This window comes from Podarcis pityusensis (genome assembly GCF_964106645.2).
Source record: "Podarcis pityusensis genome assembly, chromosome: 10".
NCBI lineage: Eukaryota > Metazoa > Chordata > Lepidosauria > Squamata > Lacertidae > Podarcis > Podarcis pityusensis.
In genome coordinates, this window is record NC_138035.1 from 20,048,641 (window position 1) to 20,068,952 (window position 20,312).

General features: G+C 43.9%; 1 protein-coding gene across 1 annotated transcript in view; it reads left to right on the top strand.

Annotated features, from left to right (window-relative positions):
* SLC6A12 (solute carrier family 6 member 12) overlaps positions 1 to 20,312 on the top strand; it is a 47,693-nt gene that overhangs the window by 19,134 nt on the left and 8,247 nt on the right. The window contains exons 8-14 of the mRNA XM_080971595.1: positions 2,977 to 3,080; positions 4,134 to 4,258; positions 5,489 to 5,601; positions 7,420 to 7,557; positions 9,075 to 9,177; positions 15,465 to 15,565; positions 16,194 to 16,364. Coding sequence (XP_080827721.1) covers positions 2,977 to 3,080; positions 4,134 to 4,258; positions 5,489 to 5,601; positions 7,420 to 7,557; positions 9,075 to 9,177; positions 15,465 to 15,565; positions 16,194 to 16,364 — 855 coding nt within the window. The remainder of the gene's footprint in view (positions 1 to 2,976; positions 3,081 to 4,133; positions 4,259 to 5,488; positions 5,602 to 7,419; positions 7,558 to 9,074; positions 9,178 to 15,464; positions 15,566 to 16,193; positions 16,365 to 20,312) is intronic.

Here is a 20,312-nt window from a genome sequence, read left to right on the forward strand (position 1 = left end):
GTTAGGCCATTGGCACTTAAGGCACAGCAAATGCGGCTGCTTCTATTAAATATTCAATACCTGACAGATGGCTTCACCGAGCCCTAAGTGAAAATGATTAAGAAAGAGAAAGATAATGTCTCTTCTAATTTACTGGGATCTGGCTTGAGTTTCTCATGGATAACGTCAGAATTTCCCCAGAGAGGCCAGAGCTTCTAGCCAAAGAAAACCCCCTGAAAAAATCACATAGTTATCATCTCAACTGCAAGTAGTCAGGAATATTGGAAATATGGGAACTATTTCTGCATAGTTTGTGGTTCAACAATTATGAACAGGATAGCTGGGTGCTTTAAATTATTTTTTTACAGAGGACAGTCCTCTATTTGAAAGGCTGTTGGGTCCAAGACTGGTTTAAAGATAAAAAAATAAGAAGGAGGAGGCAGGGGCCTTGAAGTTGCCCATCAGCAGTTAACATTCAGACTGAGCAGGCATGGAGGCCGCCATCTTCTCACTGTAGTGAGATGTGTTGCATTGCTATTGAAATTATAGTAATTGAGTTGTGATCAACTAAGTCCTACTAGGAGTAGACCCACTGAAATAAATGCAGCTAAGTGAGTCAGGGCAATTGATTTCAATGGTTCTACTCTGAGTAGGACCAGCATCACATTCTTATGCAAATATTATAAAATTCTTCTGCACTACTATTTTTTGGGAGGGATGGATTTCCTCTATTTTGGTGGTGCACAGATGCAATGCTTCTTTGTGATTATACCTGCTGGTACAGAGTACCATCCACTTTTGTAGCCTTTTACTGTGCAGGTACCCACAGCACTTTGATCAAGATATGGGCACTGGCATCTCCTTATTTTTTACCAAAAAATAAATAGATCACTGTACAGTACAAGTGGCTACTCTAAATATGAAACTTGTGATGGGCTATCCATTCCTGCTACAGGTTTACGTCCCATTGCCTTTTTTTTTTTTAAAAAAAAGAGGGTGTTTTGTGTCCTTTGTTTCTAAAGACATTTCTACCATGCTTTTTGGACACACGGGCTACCCATACATTGCTTACATTTTGGGTGGTGGTGGTGGGAGAATTGTCATTAGCTCTCCTGTTGGCGCCGTGATCACATCACTGCTTGTTTTCATGCAGATAATCAGCCACATTGCCAACGTTGGGCAGGCAGCTCCACCAGACCCCACATGCCACTGCGGATAACTTATATCTTTAGCAATAGAAAATAAACAATAATAAAACTAAGGCAAGCTGAAAATGCAACCCAGAAAGCAGATTAAACAAATAGTTTCATCAGCCAAGAAATGAATGGAGAGCACAAGCAACCAAATAATGTTCGAAGCCAAGCAGTCAACAAATCAGTAAATGGGCACAACTAAAACATAAATATATCAGACATGCTTCATAAATATGGTAGTATTAGCAATTGTAGCAATTATTAGACAGCAACGCAAAATATTTCGTAGAAACAGACTGCAGCTGGCATCATTTAGGGCCCTGCCCTCCTAGGCCACGTGGAAATGAATGAGACAGAAAATGGGAGACCAACCCATTCGTATTTTAGTACCAACCTATATAACTCACAGGACGCGGGTGGTGCTGTGGGTTAAACCACAGAGCCTAGGACTTGCCGATCAGAAGGTTGGCAGTTCGAATCCCCGCGACGGGGTGAGCTCCCATTGTTTGGTCCCTGCTCCTGCCAACCTAGCAGTTTGAAAGCATGTCAAAGTGCAAGTAGATAAATAGGTACCGCTCCAGCAGGAAGGTAAACGGCATTTCCATGCGCTGCTCTGGTTCTCCAGAAGTGGCTTAGTCATGCTGGCCACATGACCCAGAAGCTGTACGCCAGCTCCCTTGGCCAATAAAGCGAGATGAGCACTGCAACCCCAGAGTCGGTCATGACTGGACCTAATGGTCAGGGGTCCCTTTATCTTTACCTTTATATAACGCACATTTCTCGAACGGCTTAGTTGTTGAACAAATCGGCTCCCGAATGCTGCAAATCCAGAAGTAAGTGTCCCAGTTTGCGAACGATTTTCAGAAGCTGGACGTCCGACGCAGCTTCCGCTTGAGTGCAGGAAGCTCCTGCAGCCAATTGGATACTGTGCCTTGGTTTTTGAACGGTTTTGGGAGTCGAACGGACTCCCAGAACGGATTAACTCCGAGAACCAAGATACCACTGTATATGAAAAACAGTTATCCTCTGAATTTTTCACTTCCCTGAAGTTTGCAGTACTGTTCTCAACCTCAAAGTGTGCCCTAAAGTACATAATGAAAATAAAGCACACATACACACTACATTGCATTAGAGGAGGACGTTTCCAGAAATGCATATACTGTGCAAAATTGTATACAAAAAAAATAAATCACATATTAGGAGGAGAATTCTGCACACAAATGTGCATGAATTTTCTTGTGAATGTTTCGTAGGAAAATGTGCAAATGCAGAAATGGAGTAAACCAAGCATAAAGTAGGGAAGAGAACAAAGTGAGAGAAACTGAAGTTGAGAGATTCCTTTGTCCCTATGCTCAGCTAAATGTATAGCATGATGGAAACGACAGGTGCAGCATCTTCATCTTTAGTCATCTCATTTATACACCGCTTTATATGGTTGCTTTTTTTAAAAAAAACCTTAAACCATCAAATAAAACATCCCAGAATAAAAAATCACCAAAGAGAGTCGGATATAAAGTGTATATTCAAAGCAGCATAATAAACCGGAAACTAAAATATTATCTTAATTTCAAAATAAAACATTACAAAGGTCAAGAATGCAATTTAACACAAGAAAGCTAACAGGGCTTCTCCTACTCTGTTGCCAAAGCAGCAATTGTCACATGGGCATAAAAGACGTCACCTAAACACGGCAGTTGACTCAGATGCAGGATTTGTGCCTTGCACCTCAAACGATGCCGTGTCTGCCAGACTGTGATTGTTTGCTTTCTGAATCTAGACATGATTCCCCTTTGCTTTGCTCTAGGTATGGATGGACGCAGGCACTCAGATCTTCTTCTCTTATGCCATCTGCCAGGGGTGCCTCATAGCTTTGGGCAGCTACAACAAGTACAACAACAATTGCTACAGGTAAGGAGATGTTCCCCAAAAAATCTCAGCTACTTTGACAAAAAGTAAACAAACAAAAAACTCAAAAACTTTGTTCAGATTTTCACTTTGGGGAATATTGCAACTCTACTCAGCCATGCTTCACTGTGATCAGACTCCCTTGGGATTCTGCAGCAAGCAGTTCCAAATTCCATGACTGGAGTAGAATTTTTCGCCCCACCAAGGTTTTGGACATGGGTTTTCCTCTACTCATGATGCTTCCTTTTGAGTTGTCCAAATTATTTCAGCGCACCCCACCCCCAATATGCTCATCATGATTCAACCAATCTCATTCGCAGAGAGACTTGTGAGCCACTTGGAGAGTACCCTCCCCATAAAAGTCCATGTATAATTTTGGTGCCAATTAAAGGCTTGACTCTTTGCCTCTGCATTTGCAGTGGTTATCATTTAGTTGATAGTAGGTTAGCCTGTTCTGTTATTTTAGCTGCTCTTATTGTTTATTGATGATTTATTATTGTTCCTTATATTGTTCTCTGTTTTGTACTGAGCTCTGGGATCCACTGAGGTGAAGAGTAGACTACAAAGGCTCTTCATAAGTAATGTAAATAAAGTAATGACCTGGATTAATTTTGTGAGGACATTAAGCTAACAATTGCGTTTGGGGTGTGAGTTTTTTTGGACTGATGGCCTGTGTGGTGTGTGTGTGTGTGTGTGTGTGTGAGAGAGAGAGAGAGAGAGAGAGAGAGAGAGAGAGAGAGTACACACACACACACACACACACTTGCCATATATTAAGTCATAACACTGTTGACTATGACGAGACTAGGAACCATACTCCACGCTCCTCAGCAAAGGTGTCTTGGAGACCTATCAGGAGATGTGAGGGCTTGAATGTAAGATCTTCTGCCTTTCAGACTGTTTGCTCTGCTAATGAGTACTGGTAGGTCCGGTGCTCAAATTCTGGGATAAAAGGTGGAGCTTTAATTTAATTTAATGCACAAGCCCCACCTGGTGGTGCAAAGGACAGGAGCATCCTCCAGTTGTAACCCACTCACCTTCGTTTTGCCCCGGCAGGGATTGCTTTATGCTCTGCTTCCTGAATAGTGCCACCAGTTTTGTGGCTGGCTTTGCCATCTTCTCCGTGTTGGGCTTCATGGCGCACGAACAGGGTGTGCCCGTCTCATATGTCGCTGAATCAGGTGAGCATGCAGGGACTGCAACAAAGAGACTGGTGAAATATAAAGCATGGCTTGGGGTCTTAAGAATGGAACTATGAACAGGAAGCTGCCATATACTGAGCCCACTGGTCCATCTAGCTCAGTATTGTCCACAATGACCAGCAGTGGCTCTCCAGGACTTCAAGCAGGGGGCATTCCCAACCCTACCTTGAAATACTGGGGTTTGAACCCAGGACCTTTTGCATGCAAAGCAGATGTTCTACCACTGCGCTATGGCCCTTCCCAAGCCTGAAGAGATGCATAAAAGTTATCAGGACTACGGGTGGAACACATTTTTTATTGCTTCTAAAACTGTTGATGCTCTGAGTTTGTTCTTTGGCCAGAACCAGCTGACATTACATATCAGGACATAAACAGAGTGGAATAATGCATATCTTCATGCCACTTCTCAGAGCCAAGATTGCATTCATGCCCAGGAAGCTCTAAACCTAACCTACTTCGTGGGGTTGTTATGAAGGTAAAATAGATGTGGGGAGAAATAATAGACCCCCAACCTGATGGGATGGACTGAGCATGTTTAGAGGGTGTGGAATCCAGACTGACTGTTGGGAACGAGAGGGCCAGAATTGAGTGGATGGGATCCCAGAACCTGGAAGCTTTTCTTGTAGGTCCCACTACGACACTAAAGGAGGTTAAAAAAAATTGCTAGAAAGGCCAGCATAAAATATTAGATTGAGCATCTGGTTAGAAAGATAAAGGGCACTGCGTTGTATCCAATAAATTATATCCTGAGTAGACCCATTGAGTTCAATGGACTTGACTAACTTGAGTCCATTGGTGTGAATAGGTCTACTATGAGTATGACTTGGTTTGATGCAACTGTTTGGGTGGAATTCTGTGTAGCGCAAAGGAAATTGTTCTATCAACACAACCATTATATGCTTGTCTGATGGAAGAATCTCTCCTTTCCTCCCACCTGTTCACTGTTCTGGGATTTTGCCAAATCCTCCAGAGCAGATTTGGGGGATGCACAGGGTGAATGAGGGGAGGGAGCGGAAAGTCCTGTTCTGCTAGTGGAAGTCCTTGCACCAACTTCTGACAGCTGAATGGGGTAGTTGAATCTGGCCCTTTCCCTCCACCTTGTTGTACATGGAAAGACACCTCATGATAGATGTAGATGTGTCTCTATCAACCCAGTTTATCTGTTGGGTTAGTGAAACATCAGTTCACCTGTTTCTGCTCAATTGGTAGGTCCTGGATTAGCATTTATCGCCTACCCAAAAGCTGTCACCATGATGCCTGTGTCTCAGATTTGGGCCTGCTTGTTCTTCCTTATGCTGATCTTCTTGGGACTGGACAGTCAAGTATGGAAAAATATTTATCATTTTCCTGAGTTTGGGGGTGGTATGTCTGTAATAGTATCTTGCAGGGGGGGGACCTACTAAATGGTATCTGGAAAAAAGGAGTGAGAAGAATAAATGATAAGCATTAATTTGTTGTATAGATTAGTGAAAAGATGTGGGAAGCTTTCACTTCGACCTGCATCAGATGTGCATTATTAATTAATTAACTGATTAATTAATTAATTAAATTTTTATACTTCCCTTCATCCAAAGATCACAGGGAAGTTCACAACATAAAAATACACAATACATAATAAAACAAACCACCACCAATAACCCCCTCTCACAAACACATTTAAAAGGCCATAGAATGTTAATCAGCCAAAGGCCTGGTTAGAGAGAAATGTTTTTGCCTGGAGTCTAAAGACAGGTAATGAAGGTGCCAGGTGAGCCATCACGATCCACAGATTTTGCTAACACAAATGCAAACTTCCTTCTTGTTGCATCCATTCCCCCCCCACACACCTTTTTGGTTTCCCAAATGAAACGTCATTTCTCAAGCTGTTTACATGGTTAAATATTATGAGGTGGGGAGAGATAATAATAATAATAATAATAATAATAATAATAATAATAATAAATTATTTCTACCCCGCCCATCTGGCTGGGTTTCCCCAGCCACTCTGGGCGGCTTCCAACAAAAGATTAAAAATGCATTAAAAACTGCCCTAAACAGGGCTGCCTTCAGATGTCTTCTAAATGTCAGATAGTTATTTATTTCTTTGACATCTGGTGGGAGGGCATTCCACAGGGCAGGTGCCACTACCAAGAAGGCCCTCTGCCTGGTTCCCTGTAACTTCGCTTTTCTCAGTGAGGGAACCACCAGAAGGCCCTCAGCGCTGGACCTCAGTATCCAGGCCGAACAATGGGGGTGGAGACGCTCCTTCAGGTATACTGGGCAAAGGCCATTTAGGGCTTTAAAGGTCAGCACCAACACTTTGAATTGTGCTCCGAAATGTACTGGGAGCCAATGTAGGTCTTTCAAGACTGGTGTTATGTGGTCTCGGCGGCTGCTCCCAGTCACCAGTCTAGAGAAGAAAAAGCAGCTGAATTGGCTAACAAAGGATATACTAACACGCATCCATTACAATGCATGGTGGCCACTATTTATAGATCTATAGATTTATAGATCTACACACACAGAGAGAAATGACAGCCTATCTAATGCAGTACTGTCTATGGTGACTGACACAGTCTTTCTAGGGTCTTGCATGGAGGTATCTTCTGAGCCTTTTAACTGGAGCTGCCAAGAATTAACCGCGGGTCTTCTGCATGCAGAAAAAATGTTCTCCCATCGCTGAGTTACAAACCCTCCCCAGGGACAAGGGGAAGTTTTGGCTTCCAGCCACTTTGACTTGTGCCAAGGCAGTCATGCACACACCCACATGGAAGGATTCAGGCCACTTGAGGCATGCCATTGCAAACAATGTGTGTGGCAGGGTGGGGTTGGTTTCCAGCAATGTATCTCAAGTCCAGTCCTGCATGTGCTGGGAGATGTGCATGACTGACTGGGTTATGGCTACAAGAAGTTATGACTAAGAGCAGGCATAGGCAAACTCTGGCCCTCCAGATGTTTGGGACTACAATTCCCATCATCCCTGACCACTGGTCCTGTTAAGCTAGGGATGATGGGAATTGTAGTCCCAAACATCTGGAGGGTCGGAGTTTGCCTATGCCTGGCTAAGAGTGAACACTGACAAGGAAATTGGAGGAGAGGGAGGACCAAGGAAGGGGAGCTCTGGAACGTGGTATTTCCTGATATGACTATTTCTTCCATAGTTTGTCTGTGTCGAGAGCTTGGTGACAGCCATTGTTGACTTGTTCCCAGACATCTTCCGTAAGAAAGGACGTCGGGAGGTGCTGATCCTGGGCATTGCAGTGATCTGCTACTTGATTGGCTTGCTACTAGTCACTGAGGTGAGAAGCAGAGCTCAGTGGGAGGGCAGAAGAAGCATTTGGAAATAACACCTGCCCCAACAACCACACAATGGCATACAATCATTATTATCCAGCACTCTAAGCTCACATAAATGGTTAGAAGAAGCTGCAATGCGATTTGCATTTCCATATGCTATACAGTTGTATCTTGAACGGAATGTGTTCCGGGAGTCTGGTCGACTTCCAAAACGTTCGAAAACCGAAGCACAACTTCTGATTGGCTGCGGTAAGCTCCTGCATCCAGTTGGAAGCCGCACTGGATGTTCAGCTTCCAGAAATCATTCAAAAACTGGAACACTCACTGGTTTCCATTGTTCAAGAGCTGATTTGTTCGGGAGCCAAGGCATTTGAGATCCAAGGTATGACTGTATATGTCCTTTCCCCCAGGGACAGTCCATGTCTTTTGGTGCCTGACCCAAATAAATCACTACCCCTCTTTTCTTCCTGGTTTTGTCTCTGGAGTGCCTTTTGAACCAGGGGTGGAGAACTATTTTCAGCCTGAGAGCTGTGTTCCTTCAAAGGTCATCTTCTGGAGGCAAAAGTGGGTGGAACAACAAATACGATTTTTATCTTTGTACATTAGGCTACATATCCAGCCACACAGAAGTTATTGGTTTCTACATGCAAACCCATCCTCCACCCAGGCAAGCAATCAAAAAAGCCCCCAAAGGCTCCATTCATTGTGAGAGGAGAGGCTGGGGACCTTGATGAAGGTTTGAGAGTGCTTTGATGCCAATGGGTGTCACACTAGGGACTCCAGAGGTGTCCCCATTTCCATCTGTGAAATGATGGAGAATATGAGGCACATCTGTACTATGTGAGGATTAAAAGTCTGTGCACCAAACCCCCAAATGGCTCACCTTAGAGAACATACATGTACCATCTGTGCAAGGAACCCAGAGCTGGCACCAAAGGTCAGCATGGTCAGGCATGTTCTCAGCAGCAGAAGAGCGTAGGAGTCCGGTTCCATTTCCTCTTTCAGGCTCCTATTCCATGGAGTATTGGGAACTTGCCCCAGAGGCACTTGGGTCATTGCATTTTCCAGGTGGATGTGCACAGCATCAAGTCCTTCCACCTTCTGGAATTGCAAAAATGTGTAGGCATGCTGTGGAATGTAGGAAATGAGAAGGGCTGTGATCCTCTTTCACTAAGACCTGTAATCCAGGAAGGGGGAACCTGGTGCTCTCCAACTGTTGCTGGACTACAATTCCCAGAATCCTTAAGCACTGGCCATGTGGGCTGGGGCTGATGGGAGCTGGAGTCCACCAACATCTGAAGGCTACAATTCCCTGCTGCAAGGCATTTTGACAACACCCTGCCACAGTGAGGAGGCATTTAGGTGGGTTTGCTTGACAGATTTTTTAAAATAGCAAGGTGAGTTCTTCTGTGCTTCTTAACACCATACTAATATAGCTCACCGGTTTGTTGGCTTCTTCAGACATTTTGCTCTGGTTGTTTGCAAATGGTCTTCCTTTCCCCCTTTGTGCCTCTTGCAGGGTGGAATGTACATCTTCCAGCTGTTTGATTATTACGCAGCCAGTGGGACCTGCCTGCTCTTCCTCGCTATCTTCGAAGTCGTCTGCATTGGATGGGTTTATGGTATGTAGAAGTTCTGGGATTGGGGAGAAATTTGGTTCGGGTTCACATTTTAAGGCATATATCCACAGTTTGCACTTCCTGAAATGATGTGTGAATTGAGATGCATATTTCCTTTGAAACTCACGCTTTGGTGAATTTTGCAATACACTTTTCCATCCCCGAAATGTGCACAAAAATGCATGTCTTAGTGAAAACAGCATCTGAAAAGGGCCCTCCTTCTCTACTACAAGGATCTTTCCCTCCAATCAGCAGGAAGAGGGGAGGGGGGAAGTTTAAACTTTCTCTTCTTCTGATCTCTCCTCTCCAATTAGCAGGAAACAGCTCAGCAGCAGAGAACAGGGTGCAAGGCTGAGTCTGTCTCCTGAGCTGTCCATGCCAGGAAGAGAGCAAACCTGCATTTCCTTTTTAAAAATAATAATAATAATTTTTATTAGTTTTCAATTACAATTCAATAATAGCCTCATTATAACAATGCTAATGTATAATGCAATTATTAATACCAATTGTTTGAGTACTGAATGATATAATTTAGATAAAGTGGCCCCCTGCATGCTAGAATTGATGGCTTGATTATTTGCTTTATTTCTGCATTCCAAAATCTTATTAATTTCCATAACCTTCCAGTCATAATAATAATCCTTTATACAACAACTGCAATATTAATAACTTCGGTTTGGGTTGAAACATTAAATGATTTCTAAAACTACAAGTGAGAAACTCAAACTATATCCTTGTTCTTTCAGTTGTGTGGAAATTATTCTGTCCATGGTGTTTCTTCCAGTCCTTGTAAGATGTTACGTCTTTCTTTCCCCCGGTTGTTGCTTCCACACCCCACTCCCAAGGTGTGCCCCTCGGGGCAGGTAGTTATCACATTCTTGACCTGCATGACAACTGTATTTCTCAGCACATGCTTATCTCATTCATGTGACATATTTAGGTGTACATCTAAAATAGGTTTATTTGCTTTTCCTTCTGGTTAATTTCAATATTTGACTGGTGTGCTCTCTTATGCCAGTTGCCCATCCTGAACTATCCCAGTGTTAACATCCCAGCAACTCCTTCTGCAAATGAGGGACTTGTTGGAAGACCAATAATAATAATAATAATAATAATAATAATAATAATAATAATTTATTATTTATACCCCGCCCATCTGGTTGGGCCTCCCCAGCCACTCTGGGTGGCTTCCAACAGAATATTAAAATACAATAACCTATTAAACATTAAAAGCTTCCCTAAACAGGGCTGCCTTCAGATGTTTTCTAAAAGTCTGGTAGTTGTTTTTCTCTTTGACATCTGGTAGGAGGGCGTTCCACAGGGCGGGTGCCACTACTGAGAAGGCCCTCTGCCTTGGCTTCTCGCAGTGGGGAATTGCCAGAAGGCCCTCAGTGCTGGACCTCAGTGTCTGGGCAGAATGATGGGGTGGAGGCGCTCCTTCAGGTATTGTTGTTGTTTAGTCGTTTAGTCGTGTCCGACTCTTCGTGACCCCATGGACCAGAGCACGCCAGGCACTACTATCTTCCACTACCTCCCACAGTTTGGTCAGACTCAGTCCTTCAGGTATACTGGATTCATAGTTCTTTTGGTGACAGAACACTATTTCTGGAAAGGCTTAGGAAGGATCCCCTGACCTCCTATGTGCAAGCTCACATCCCTAATTATATGCACTCCATTCTAAATCTCTTTCCTCCCCCATCCCAAAACCTCACTCTATGTTGGCATGAAATACCATGTAGGTAAACGGGCAACTTGTGCCCAGGGATTGTTGCTCCTCTTGCCCTCTCTGAACCCGAGGATATGTAGTTTGGCAGCCCAGATCTGCTTTGCTTATGCTGCAAAGGTTTACAGCAAACATCGTAAATAAAGACACATGTTTCAGACTTGCCTGTTGGCAGCCATGATGGTGCCACCCACACAGCCTGGCAGCTTTCCCCCTGCCTGTCAAGCAGACATCGTGACAAAGATTTGAGGATTTCCTGCATATGGCTTTATTTCTGTGAAAGGGGTATGCCATTTCCAGCCAATTTTTGGTTGCTGTTGCAGTTGCCAAAAGTAAGAGTCTAGATGGGAGTCTCCCTCCCTCCCTCCCTCCCTCCCTCCCTCCCTCCCTCCCTCCCACACACCATGCATGTTTTAAAAAGATTGGAATAATAACACACCCCCAGGAGCATTTTCTGAACATCCCCAGTGTATATGACCCCAATATTACTTGTTCAGAAAGAGATCTTCTCCTGCTGGAGAAGAATTCAGGTTTAAGCTGTTGGAATCTTAGATAACCAGGTTTGGCACTGGGTGAAAGAATCCTCAGGACAATTTTCTATGTGGCCTTGAAATGAATCCGTGGCCTGTCTCTAATAATTTCCAATAAGTGTATCTTTCTGGCACAAGCAAACAGACAAATTTGGATAGGCAGAGTTGGTGTGGCAAAGTGTGCAAGCTGTGAAATGGGATATTCCCACCCCCTTCAGATCCTACCCAGTTGCAAACTTGCAAGATCGCATTAAGATTAGGGTAATATGCAGTTCCCTCAGCTTTTCTCTGCAATATTCAGAGTGAGTGGGTAATAATATTGCTGGCCTTTGATTCAGAACTGTTATAAAGGATTCTGCAATAATAGGTGGGGAGGGTGTGTGTGCAGAATGCTTGAGATGTGCTATTAAAATGCTAAGTATGGTTATGCTAGTATTTGGGCACAGGCGTTGCAAGTTGGACACCTATGCCGGGTGAGAAACCAGGAGCAGGCTGAAGATATGCTATGGTACAGAGGTGGAGCACTGACCATTTATTGGGGCATGGGGGGCACCTTGTTGCAAGGTAGTTGCTGGGATGACCAGGGACCAAGAAGCTATTTGACACACGGCGCATACTGCTTTCATGGCCTGCTGCTTTGTGACCGTATTTCAGCTTGTGTGCTTTAGGTTGTCCAGGATAACAGCGAACACCTCCATTTACTCAAACAAAGCTCTCCCTAAGGAGTTATTCAAGGCCCTTCTCTACGGCAGTGTACATAATCTTTTTGAATAGATGACCGGGGGTGGGGAGACTGAGCCACATCCTTCTTCCAGCTTCCACTTTTGCCGGAGAGCAGCACTGGCTGACTGAACTGATGACTCCTTAAGCCTGATTAATTTTTTTCCATCATCATTTTGAAATATAGAGCATGCCAACCTCCCCGTTCAAGGACTCAGTAAATCCATTCGTGTCAGGTTCCATTGCTTTCTACTATGTCACCCCTTGCCTTTGATGGGTTGGGCTGAAATCTTTGCAGTGCAGCATTTCTGCAAGGAGGCAGATGAGTAAATAAAGCTTTAACAATGCTATCATAGTCATAGAATCATAGAATTGCAGAGTTGGAAGGGACCACGTGGGTCATCTAGTCCAACCCCTTGCAATGCAGGAACCTTTTGCCTAACATGGGACTCGAAACCACAATCCTGAGATTAAGAGTCTCATGCTCTACCAGCTGAGCAGTGTTGGTGAATATGCCCCAAATTGCTGCTGTTACTCACTTTTTACTTATCTAAAATGTTTCCTTTTCTCTTCCCACCCACTAGATTACCATTCCCCTGAACTAGCAAAATGTCTGCTTTTTTATAAAAAATTGTATCTCAGTATCTCATAATAAGTCTCCTTGACTTCTGATGTTGCTTGCATCCCAATTTGCTAATCTTCCCTGATGTCACAGCAGGCATATGTGCATTGGGGTGTGGGGAAGGTTTCATAGTGACTTGCCAGTGGTTTACTTGCTGTGATTCACAGCAAGGCTGAGCCACTTGGGATCAGGCACTTGGACCTTTGACTGAATCCTAGCTCCAGAAGTAACTTTTTAATTAAATGCAACTCTTTCATTTCTGTCTAAATGCTATGGGCTTTGGAATAAGATTCCTTGTTTGCTCAGTCAGAGCCTGAAGATGAAAACAGAGAGATGGCACTTGCTGCTTGTTTGACTCTGAAATTTAAAAACCAGCATTAACTTCAATGGCACTACAAGCAGGACAAGTTATGGCTAATGTTTTGTGATACTCCATTTCAAATGTTCACAGAGCAGGGAGCAGGCCTGAGCCTACAGTTCCAATTCCTGACCTCCACACATTCATCCATAGATCTGAATAAAGTACCGCTGGGTCAAAGTATCACCCACAAATTTGGTGTAAAATGTGGAGGATTGGGTTTTTGTTGGGAGTGAAATGCACCAGTGTACCATGGGCAGGGTTGGGTTGTGGTGGCTCAGTGACTGCCCCAGGATTGTAGAGATGAACGGAGCCATACTCTGGTCTCTGTCACTAGCCAGGCCATCAAGATTGACTGGGACCCAGCACCCCTGCTTCCCAGGAAAATCAAGCATAGCTGCCTCAATGGATACTTTCCTCTTTTAACTACATTTCCCCCTCTTTTGTGTAGTATCTATTAGATTGTGATATTTAAGGGAAACATGCCTTATCTTTTCATATATGTACAGCCCATAGAAAACATTGGGTGCCCTATAAGTGAAGAATAATAATAATAATAATGATGATGATGATGATGATGATGATGTCCGCAGCACAGGAAGACTTCTAGTGCTATGCTCCAGCCTAGCACCAGAAATTTAGGCAAGTATCCCTGCACTGCCCAGATGGTTGGGCAATGCTTGCTGTCACTGGTAGAGAGTGAGCATTGTACAATCGCCTAGGCAACAGAGGGCCATTTTGTCTCCTCATGTCACTGCCCCAGAAGCTAGGCAAGCATCCCTGGGTTGCCAGGCAACTGTGCAAAGCTCACTCTCTTCTGGCAAGAAGGACCATTGCACAGCTTTTTATGCAATGCAGGGATGCCTAATGTCCAGAGCCATGGGAGGTGGAGATTCACAGTGGAAGCAGGCAGTGACTGGAGCTAGTGAAATGTGGGCAGGTAAGAACAGGACCTTGGACAGCTCTGAAAGCCAGTAGCAACTGTAGATGTTGCCTCTGCAGGGAGTTGGTGCCACGCGAAGCCTTATGTAAGCAGACAAAACCTGGAGTGCGGTAGGCCTTACCTTGCAGGAGTTGTGAAAGGGGAATCACCTCAAGGCAGCAGAGACAGAGGTACTGCAAAGGACTCATCCCCTGAGTCAGAGAATGCTGGCAGGGCTGTGGCTTCTGGTTGGGAATGTCCTGAACAAGATACTGGCAGATCTTCCCCACACCCATGAAAGAAGCAGTTTGTCATACCCTGCAAGAACCTTGTCCAAGAAATATGGCCCTCTTGCTGAGAGTGGCCAAACTCTGGTTTGAAGGCTTTCTTTTGGGTTAAAAAGGATGAGGGGAATCCTTGGCCATCTCATAACACCCCACCTCGACAGTTCTTAGAATTTCATCCTACCTCTAAAGATTAATCCAATCTTCAGAGGTGTCCCCCCCCCAGCCCAGCTTATAAAAATCACCAGACCCAGCACTCCTTATGACTAAACAGATAAGACACCACTAAAACCGACCAACCGTATAAGAACAACAACTGCTATTTTTATGGAACATAAAACAGCATTATGCCTAAAGATGAAAAAGAACAATAAAACATTTTAACTCTGAAGATAAGATACGAGAAGACAATAAATAAAATGCCTTGTAAATCACCAAAAAGGGTTACTTCTAACAGAACTTTGTTTGCATTCCAAAGCACTATCGAAGTTTTCAGGTTTCCCTCCAATTCATTAAAAAATGGTCTAACAACAATAACAACAATAACAATAATTTTATTATCTATAACCCGCCCGTCTGGCTGGGTTGTCCCGCCCACTCTGGGAGGCTTCCAACACATATAAAAACATAATGATATGAATACACCATTTAATCTTATTCATAACAGCAAGATCTTCTTAGTTTACTTCATCACTGGTAATGAAGTGAAGTTGCTAGAACAGGGATGAGGAGTTTGTGGCCCTCTGAACATGGTGGGGACTCCCAGCTTCTCCCAGCAAGCAAGACCCATTCTCAGGGATGATGGGAGTTAGTGTTCAACAGCATCTGGAGGTGGTCCCCATCCCTGGGCTAGTGATGGTTGAGATATAGGAAACCCAGCTTCAAAAACCCCAGTCGGCCATGAAGTTGACAAAATGGTCTCTTGATACGGTTGTTGTTCGGTTGCCCAGATCTATTTGGAGAAAAGAGCGAATGGAAACATACAAATAAACTACAGAGCTGATGATTGTCTGGGTGTGTGTGTGTGTGTGTGTGTATAAAATCAAGTTAATCTGTTCATCTGGTTCATAATATTATGGATTTATGTTGATTTTTTATAAACCACCCTTCTCTTTCTTTGTGGGCATCAAGGAGCAGACCGTTTCTATGACAACATTGAGGATATGATTGGCTACCGGCCATGGCCCTTGGTTAAAGTGTGCTGGCTCTTTCTCACACCTGGAGTTTGTCTGGTAGGTAGATTGTATCTTTTGTGCCGTGTTTTAGGTCATTAATGCATCTCTGAATGAGGATGAAACATTGAATTTTCCATGAGGATTTCAGTAAAGAACTTCTTGTTCTTCTGTTGCAGTGTTGCTGAAGTAACAATGTAATTCAGAATACTAATAACAGAATAAAACTTCAAACATTAAAAACTACCCTAAACATGGCTGCCTTCAGATGTCTTCTAAAAGTCAGATAGTTGTTTATTTCCTTGACATCTGATGGGAGGGTGTTACACAGGATGGGCACCACTACCGAGAAGGCCCTCTGCCTGGTTCCCCGTAACCTCTTCTCCCAGTGAGGGAACCGCCAGAAGGCCCCCATTACCCCTGCTTATTGGCCATACTAGCTGGGAATTGTAGTCCACACCATCTGGAGGGCGCCAGGTCAGGAAGGGCAGCCCAAGAGGATCTTCACAACCACCTCTCCATGGGCTACCATGACTCAAGTGCAGTGTGGGTTGTCTTCCTCTCCACAGCTTAAATCATTCTGCTATGAAGTATCAAGTTATAAATATCAGTATACAGCTCTTTTCCAGAGTTATCGTCTCATTGCACTTAGCATAGCAGTCATGCTTTCTGCTTTTGTCTTCTTCAGGCCACCTTCCTGTTTTCACTCATTAGGTACACACCACTCACGTATAACAAAGTATACGAATATCTGCCATGGGGTATTGCTGTGGGCTGGTTGATGGCGCTGTCCTCTATTATCTGCATCCCGTTGTACGCTGTGTTCATCCTCCTGAAAACCAAAGGATCATTAAAAGAGGTAAAAGAAAATGAGGCATTTCTAAGGTCACAGAACTTTGGTTTGCTATTGGGTAGGGCTGTTCACTGGCTTGCAAGATGTGGAATTGGCAGCTTCGGTGATTTTTATTGTAGTACAGAAAGTCAGAATGGCCTTGGTTTGCTGTGTCCCAAAATAATTGGGTGTTAGTGACATCCTAAGCCATGAAGCAATGCTCTGGTTATTTCAGAGGACCTAACCCTGAATTCTGCTTAATTGCAAGCATTCCTTTTTTATAAACTTATTAGCATATTTAAAAGCATACCTGGCTTGATATACATGCAGTTCCCCATGAACAGCAGATTGCCACCATACATTGGATTGAGTATGGCAGACCAAGAGCCATATGCAAAGCCCTTGTTGGACTGTTACACCAAGGTAATGGCCAATCTGTTTGGGGAAAGGAAGACCCCTATACAACAGGAATCATGCCAAACTATGGTTTAGGAATGTTTACTCTGCTTTTGGGTAATGTGTGAATGGACAGATCATTGTTTGTGATTTGTGATGTTGATGTTATTTATTTATTTATTTATTTAATAAATGTTTAACCCACCTTCAACACCCCAAGTTGTTAAAAACCCAATCTGAAAGTCAAGTTATTAAAATCTGATTGGCAAACTTAAATCAGAGACCGTGGTTTGAAGTCAGTTGGCAAACCAAGGTTTGTCGCAGCTATGGCTTGATGCGGTGTCTGAATTGACAAATTACAGCTCAAAAGGCTGGAGTGCCGTGTAGATGAGAGCAACCAAGAAGTTCTAAACTATGATTTGCTTGCAAATTTGGAACAGGGGTGGGCAACCTGCAGACCTTGACCTAATTTTATGCAGCCCTGAACCTTGGGGGAGGAAAAATGGAGAAAGGAGTCAAAATTAGCGGAGTGATGGAAAGATGAGAGGGGAAAGCTCTCTGCAGGCGATCAGTTCATAACTCTGGCAAGAATGATCTGTCTAGTCCCCCAGCTACCTGTTGGCAGGAAGTGGGAGGGAAGGGAAATGGGGTGGGGGAGAGGTGGCAGAAAGATAGAGTGAGAAGGGGCAGCCCTGCCTGCCTCTGGTGTTATCTCCTCCCACCACTGGCATGAAATCCCTGGCAGACCACTGCAGAGAGAATGAGGCCTTCAATAGAAGAAAGTTCCCTCACCCCGATTTGAACCCTTGCAGCTTGTTCTGGGGTTCTTAAACAATGCTTCATGTCTAAATCGAGCCGTTGACTTTTAATCTTGTGCATTTTTGGTGCAAGATCATTGTTGTTGGCTTGCTGGAAACTGCAGCTTTTGGAATGACAGATAATTTGAAAAGGATGAAATGCAATCTTCTAGGCGCACACCTCGTTGGGTGGTGCGTCTGCGTGTTTTCTGGTGAGGCAATTTAAGTCGCAGTGACAAGTGGCTGGGAAATCTCACACACTAACACTGAAGAGAATGAACTTTGCAGAGGGTGCCCTTCCTAGTGCTCTGACCTCCGGGAAGGTGATGTTGTGCCCTCAGGCCCTTGTTTACTGACTAGGGATTCTAACATAATGAGGAATGACAGGCTGTAGGCCGGCGCTGATTTAATGTCCACCTCAGGTGGACAAGTTGTGAGGCAAAGCCCTGGACTGGGAAGAAAAGGAAGGGGAGCCTTGAGGAAAACACACAGATGAGGCAAAGGGCACAAACAAATGAAAAATATGCAGTGGGAAGGAAAGATCAGAAATATTGCATTATAAAAAGACCTCACTGTTTCCAGTTGGGTGTATCCACAGCTACATGTAGTACAATGACCCTTTTTCTTGTGTGTGATGAGGAGGGCACCTACCTGAAGGGGAACAAGGGATGTGGCTCACTTGTTGACAGGGAGTGAATTGCTAGTGGAGTTTTTGACAGGTGGACAACTTTTTGTTCGGAGAGGGAAAGCAAAGGTGTGTTTTCAGGAGGCAATTTGGTTCCACCTTGATGTTGCCTTTAACACCTTTGAAGACAGCTGCACCATTTCCAGTCAACTGTGTTGACACAGCATGCCTCATACGGTCAAAGTGGAATGAAAAGGAATATTCTTTGTTCTCTGGAGGTTTCAATTCACTGCTACTGAGGTATTAACTGTAAGATCTTTAAATTATCTTTAAATGTATTGTCTTCAATATGCAGTACTTTCCTGTCTTCAAGTCATAACATGATGAGCTTAGCGATGTGAATATCTCCATTGTTGAGGATCGCACTCAAAATGAATAATAATAATTGCCGTAATTTAATAGGTTTCTGAGCCTCTTTTCTCCTTGCAACACTCTAGCAGCGCAGAAGTAAGTCCTTTTGAATTCAGTGAGGACTACTCCCTGGCAAATGGGGTTAGGACTGTAGCCTTAGTGATTTCCAGAAAGTAAATACCATGTGAAATTGACAATTCTTAATTTACACACTTATTATGGAGACATTGATTTACTGGCTAGCTACAAAAGAGGAGTGCAAGTGTAGCTACCTGGCAAGTTACAGCTGCTGAAATTCTATCTTCTACACAACAAGGACCAGAAAGTGGCCAATATAACTCCATTTAAAGGTGGGGGGAGGATCCAGAGTCGAATTTGGGAAGTTACAGGTCAGTTACCTTAACATCTGTTCTGGGAAAGCTGGTAGAAAGCATAAATATAGAATTACCAAGCACACAGAAAAACAAGTCTTGCTGTAGCAAAACCAGCAAGGCTTCTGTAATGGTAAGGTCTGTCTTACTAACCCAGGCATAGGAGACCTGTGGGCCATGGGTCTTACTAGGGCCACCAGGCCTCTGAATTGGCCTGCCAAGCCATTTTGGGCAAACCACACCTACCAGTCATTCACCTGACATCAGGGATGGAGATAAGACATTTATTATCTTCGCTCTTAGCACTGAGCACCATAGCTCTAAGATCAGAGATAATCTTCTGACTTCTTTTTGACAATGAATTGTCAAAGTTCAGGCAGCACCTGCAATCTTAGTGCTGTGAGACCACACCGCTAAGATAAGAAATAGGTCTCTGCTGTCCTTTTACCATCAAAGAGCAACCAGAGGCACCACATAACTTTAAGTCTAGGGTTGCCTTTCCTCAGGTTAGTTCTAGAGAAGAAGAAGAGTTTGGATTTGATATCCCGCTTTATCACTACCCGAAGGAGTCTCAAAGCAGCTAACATTCTCCTTTCCCTTCCTCCCCCACAACAAACACTCTGTGAGGTCAGTGAGGCTGAGAGACTAGCCCAAGGTCACCCAGCAGCTGCATGTGGAGGAGCGGAGACGTGAACCTGGTTCCCCAGATTACTAGTCCACCGCCCTTAACCACTACACCACACTGGCTCTCGGGCACAGTCATTTAGGCTATCTAGCAAAGTTACCTCTTTGTTTATGTGAACAAATATTTACCAGTCTATGTGAAGGTATTGGTGCATTATTACATTTCCTCTTATGGATGCTTCCTTAGTTTCATTCAGCATCTCAGGATAACTCCGGACATTTAGTGCAGTCGTACCTTGAAAGTTGAGAAGCTTAGTTCCCGAACGTTTTGGCTCCCAAATGCCGCAAACCCGGAAGTGACTGTTCCGGTTTGCAAACTATTTTTGGAAACCGAACGTCCAACGGGGCTTTGGCGGCTTCTGATTGGCTGCAGGAGCTTCCTGCAGCCAATCAGAAACCACACTTTGGTTTTTGAACGTTCTAGAAGTTGAACAGACTTCCAGAATGGATTTTGTTGGACTTCCAAGATATGACTGTATGTTCCCAGTACTAACTTACTCTTTGCTCCAGGTATTACCATCCACAGTGAGTATGTGGATGAGTCTGCCCTTTTTGGGGCTTTCTAGCTTGTATGTCTTTGACATACATATTGGTGTCTCCTTCATACATATTGGTGTCTCCTTCATTATGCCCTCCCTTGTTCTTCCTATAGACTTTTATCTTGAGATAAGTGCCCTCCACTGTTTCTGTC